The 5,421-nt window shown below is 41.6% G+C and overlaps 1 protein-coding gene across 1 annotated transcript in view; it reads right to left on the reverse strand.

The window, feature by feature from the left end:
* Nucleotides 1–5,421, reverse strand: part of Smp_124770.1 (protein kinase) — a gene marked incomplete at both ends in the record, with an annotated part of 44,769 nt that extends 39,348 nt beyond the window's left edge. The window contains 1 exon segment of the mRNA XM_018790965.1: nt 5,418–5,421. Within this exon segment, the coding sequence (XP_018647377.1) occupies nt 5,418–5,421 (4 nt within the window).

Raw genomic sequence — 5,421 nt, forward strand, 5'->3', positions numbered from 1 at the left:
TGTGCCGATTGCTTAACTCAGTGTGAACTTGATTCAGCACGTGGGATGGCATGCACACACATTGAGTGGACAAGTGTCAAACACACAGGATGAAACACACTCTCCCTCACTGACTCATCATCTGAACGTGTTACACTGCGTAGTTTGTCGAAGCAGACAGTGGTGAATGGATTGACACGGGGTGATGAGTGGTGAGTGGTTGTGTGATTGATTGTTTGAGTGTGTGAGTGAGTGTGTGATTGAGTGAGTGATTGAGTGAGTGAGTGATTGATTGAGTAGTATGTGTTGTGTAGTGTGTAGTGTTGTCGTGAATAGCAGAGTGTATTTGCATGATGATGGTGAAATGGAATGTTGAAATTGATGAGTAAGTTTTGTGTAGTTCCAATCATTTTCCGTGTGGTCGAGTGGTCTAAGGCGTTGGATGGGGAACCACGTTTAGACGACGCCGGTTCGAATCCCACCATCAACATACCTATTCACAACCACTAACATCACATTTTCACATCACACACAATACCCACTATCACATACATACTACCACAATCACACAATCACAGCCCAACATCATCACAGTCATCAACAACAACGAATACTACTACTACTACTACTAATACTACTTATATCTATATAAGTAGTATATATGGCGAGTCAGGAATAGAATGTCTGGCAGCAGAAATTCGTGAAGTTCAAGGAGGAAAGAACGTGAACAGAAAGCGATTGGTATTGAAATGAAGGAACAGTGAATTGTGAGACGATTGATTGACATTCGCAAAGGAACAGTCAAGGTTCATTGATATTTTGCAAATTAAGTATTTACTGTTTTCCTCTCACATTTTACTAAGACATTCTGCAATTTTCACTTCAAATACATTGGATTGTCCCCACTCGTCTTCTTGTTCTTGTTCTTGTTCTTGTTGTTGTTCACCACACTACAACTATTACAATTACAACTCATCAAGCAAGCTTAGTATACTATTACTATTATTACTTACGCTTGTTACCCCTTGTGGAGGAGCATAGGCCGCCCATCAGTACTCTCCATCTAACTCTGTCCTGGACAATCCTCCCCAGTTGTTTCCAGTTGCTATTCATCCTTTTTATGTCTGCTTCCAATTCTCTGTGCAGTGTGTTCTTTAGCCTTCCTCTTTTCCCCTTCCCTTCAGGATTCCATGTTGGCGTTTGCCTCGTGATGCAGCTTGGTGATTTCCGTAATGTCTATCCTATCCGCGTCCACTGTCTTTTCCGAATTTCCTCCTCAGTTGGAAGTTGGTTTGTCCTCTCCCACAGTAAGGTGTTGCTGATGGTATCCGGCCAACGCATACTGAGTATCTCGTGTAGACAATTGTTTATAAATACTTGTACATTTTTGATGATGGTTGTAGTAGTTCTCCACGTTTCAGCTCCATACAGTAGGACTATCTTGACGTTTGTACTGAAGATTCTGACTTTGATGTTGGTTGAAAGTTGTTTTGAGTCCCACATGTTCTTTAACTGTAGGAACGCTGCCCTTACTTTGCCAACCCTTAACATTAATTCTTTTGAAATTTATAATGAAAATGCTGTATGGTTGAACACTGTAAATCTAAAAAATATGAAAAGTCATGACCAAAGGAGTCAAATTCGTGTCGAGTGTGACCGTTATCTATCCCAGGCAATGGATGGATGGTTGCGCAAGATCATGGATTGATTACAGTTAGACAATAACACCGTTGGCTGGTGACTCAGTGGTCTAGACATTATAGGTTCGTGTGCGATACCGAAGGTTCTGAGTCCGAATCCCAAGTATGGGGTCGTGGGTGAGCATTATTGAGGAGTCACATATTGGAACGACATGGCCATCCAGTGCTTCCAGATTTTCAACAATGGTCTAGCTTATATCAAGTCGTGATTTCAACTGTGAAAATATTAAAAATATCCTGTCAACTTAGCTGCCATAGGATATTTTTACGAATTTATCAACAAAAACAAAATAAACTTACTATTCGACAGACGAGAATCAGTGGAGAGACTAAAAAGAAAGTTGAAAAGATAAACATTCTTAAAATTCTGGAGTTTTTTAGCAATCTAAAAGTAAACTATGTATTTTCAGTGTTTGTGGTTAATCATATGAAATCAAAGTGACAATGCTTTGTGTATACGTTTTATGAAGACCGATTTAAAGAGAATCTACTGGCAAAATTTGTAAAAGTTAGAAGATGCTCCTACTAGATCAACATCGAATTTACTATGTTTAACTAAGGTGTGTGTGTGTATAAGTGAGAGGAGGATTTAAAAATTTTGATTATTAGTTCGACCAAGCAAGCAGTGCATAAACTATGTGCATAGGCTACATTAACATCAATTTACAAAAGATACTGCAAGCAATGTAGGATTGCTCTCTTATTGATCATACGGAACTTCAAGGCAAATGCAATAGAAATAAAATGCAGTGGGAGTAACAGTTCTCATTCATTGTGGAGCCACTAAAGAAATGGCACTCAAACCAATGCAAATCATGCAACTTTTGACATGGTACTACTGAACGTGTTGAGCAAGTAGATACTCCGATTTTATAAACGAGAATTAAAGCGGAATATCACAATTATAATCCGTATGTTTAAACTCTTTCTATGTTCAATTGAAGACAATCTATTAAATCACTTCCAAACTATTTTACGCGAAATACAAGCTACTGAAATATAAAATTATTTTATGAATCATCGAAATTATTTCCGACTACTATGGAATTACATCAGCAAGAACTAGATACATCATGCTACCTATCAGAGTGAACAAGCCGAAATGGCTAGTGCAGATAGCTCCTTTGGAGTGTTCCTTAGCTATATGTTGTCAGTCAGTCAGTCAGTCAGTTACAACGTAGAACTTCGTACGTACGTACATCAGTTCGAGTTGCCATAACACATTAGCATAGAGAAGCAGTTGTCGATTCAAATCCCATAGTGGTAGAAGTAGTAAGAGTATAAGTATTATGTGAAAGATAAGGGTTTGAAGGTGTTATTGAAGGAGTATAATACGCTGAAATAAATTTGGAAAGAGAAAAAGGATACGGACATGAAGAATTCAGTAGATTAGAATTTGCGAGAACACAAAGAGTGGATGCACCTTCACCATTGCAAACGATTTTGAGTCATGTCATTCAAGGTCTCTAACTGTCGATTGCTATCATCTCGCGGATCCCAACCAGGTAGTCTACACCTACCAACACGGCCCAGTCCACTTGTCAGCGACTTCATGGATTTATGCCATGTTTTGGTCTGGCCGCCCCTAGCTTTCTTCCAACTTACTCCTACACCATAAAACATTGCACGTCGGGGCAGTCGGTGGTTGGGCATACGTAACACGTGTCCCAGCCATCTCAACTGATCAAGTTTCACTACCTCATCAATCGATTTTCCATCCTTACCTAGTACCCGTTTCCTAACATCTGCATTACTTACCCGGTGGTCCCAGGATATACGAGCAATGCTTCGAAGACACCTATGATCGAATACTAGTAGCCTACGAATATCCTCTACTCTTATCGGCCATGTTTCACTGCCATAAAGTAGGACGGAAGGGACTGCTGCATAGTGAACCCGTCTTTTTGTTGCTAGACGGATATCTCGCCGATGATGAGACTCCCAAGATAAGTGAAGCGGTCAACACGCTCAACTACTTCACTCCATCATTAGTTCAGGTGTCGATGCAACCCCAACTTGGAGTAACATTTTGCACTTCGAGGGGGAGAATCGCATCCCGAACATGCCTGCATTGTTGCTTATGGTGGTCAGAAGACTCTGCATTTTGTCAGCGTCTTCGCCAAATAAAACTATGTCGTCGGCGTATTCTAAGTCAACAAGTGAGCCTCCTGGTAAAAGTTCAACTCCTGGAGATTTAAATGATGAAAGTGTTATCTCTAAAAGCATGTCAACGACAAAGTTAAACAAGAATGGGGAGAGTGGACAGCCCTGACGAACACCACTTGAGGTAACCAATTCTGATGACAGTTCGCCATAGGCTCTAACTCGACCAGTTGTGTTCGAGTACAGAGCCTTTATGAGGTTAATGTACTTCTTTGGTACTCCTTTCACTGACAAACACTGCCATAGAACCTCACGATCAACGGAGTCAAATGCCGCCTTAAGGTCAAGAAATACTACTATTGTGGGACGTCTGAATGTATGTCTATGTTCTAGGACCTGACGTAGAGTGAATATCTGGTCTATGCAACCACGTCCAGGTCGAAAACCAGCCTGGTTTTCTCTAGTCTGCTCTTCACGAGCTTTGGTTAGGCGCCTAAGTATTATTGAAGTTAATATTTTAGACACTATATTAGTCAAACTGATTCCTCTGTGATTGTCACAGGAGGACTTTTGTCCTTTCTTATAGACTGGCACAATCAGTAATTGGGACCGGTCAGATGGAATTACGTCCAGTTCCCAGATTCTATCTAAGACCTCAGTCAATCTCGTTGCTAGTACTGGACCACCATCCTTAGAAATCTCAGGGGTACACTTGTCAGGGCCTGCAGCTCTCCCTCGCTTTAGATTTCCTATAGCTTTTTCAACCTCGTAGAGAGTTGGAGGACTTACCTCAATTTGCCATTCAGGACGACTGGGGATCGTGGGTAATTGAAGTGTGGCTGAAGGCCAGTTGAACTGATCCCTAAAGTGTTCTGCCCATCGATCCAATCTCCTCGATTGAGAATGAATGATATGCCCATCTTTGTCTGAGATAGTTTCGCTAATAGTTGGGTTCCTAGTGCCGGTTTCTTTAATAAGTCTGAATAGCTGTCTGCTGTTACCTATTGCCGCTGCCTTTTCCATCTCTCTTGCTTTCGCTACCCACCACTGTTCACGATCATTGCGTAGGCTTCTTATTAGCCTTCGCTTAAGCTGACTCCGCTCTTCGTTATGTTCAGAGCCAGATAGGATGAGTTTTCGAGCATCTATCAGTGCGGTAGATGCTGTTGAGATCCATTGTTTCTCCCTGACCTTATGGCTTACCTTACTAGCGGATATCACTGCTGTTTCCACAGCTTTTCGGATGTCGTTCCACGCTGCCTCGGGGTGGGCACAACTTACATGTCTGTCTAACTGTTTTTCCAGTTGTTCCTGAAATATATTCTTAGCTTGCTTATCATTAAGTAGAACCCTTAGAGGCTTCCCTGCAGTGTCTTTCCTACGTCCAGTAAGACGTAGACAGATACGTGCTCGCACTAGAGCATGATCTGAGTCTAAACATGTGCTCCAGAATGAGCGACAGTCTTCTGTCGAGCCCCTCCATCGGTGGCTGATAGCGATGTGATCTAATTGGGTCCAACGTTGGGACGAATTCGGGGGTCGCCATGTCAAAAGATGTTTTTCCTTATGCTTAAAGTTAGTATTTGCAAGAAATAGGCGGTTATCTGAGCACAGCTGCAACATATGGTCGCCATTATCT

This window comes from Schistosoma mansoni (assembly GCF_000237925.1).
Source record: "Schistosoma mansoni, WGS project CABG00000000 data, supercontig 0244, strain Puerto Rico, whole genome shotgun sequence".
NCBI classification, from domain to species: domain Eukaryota; kingdom Metazoa; phylum Platyhelminthes; class Trematoda; order Strigeidida; family Schistosomatidae; genus Schistosoma; species Schistosoma mansoni.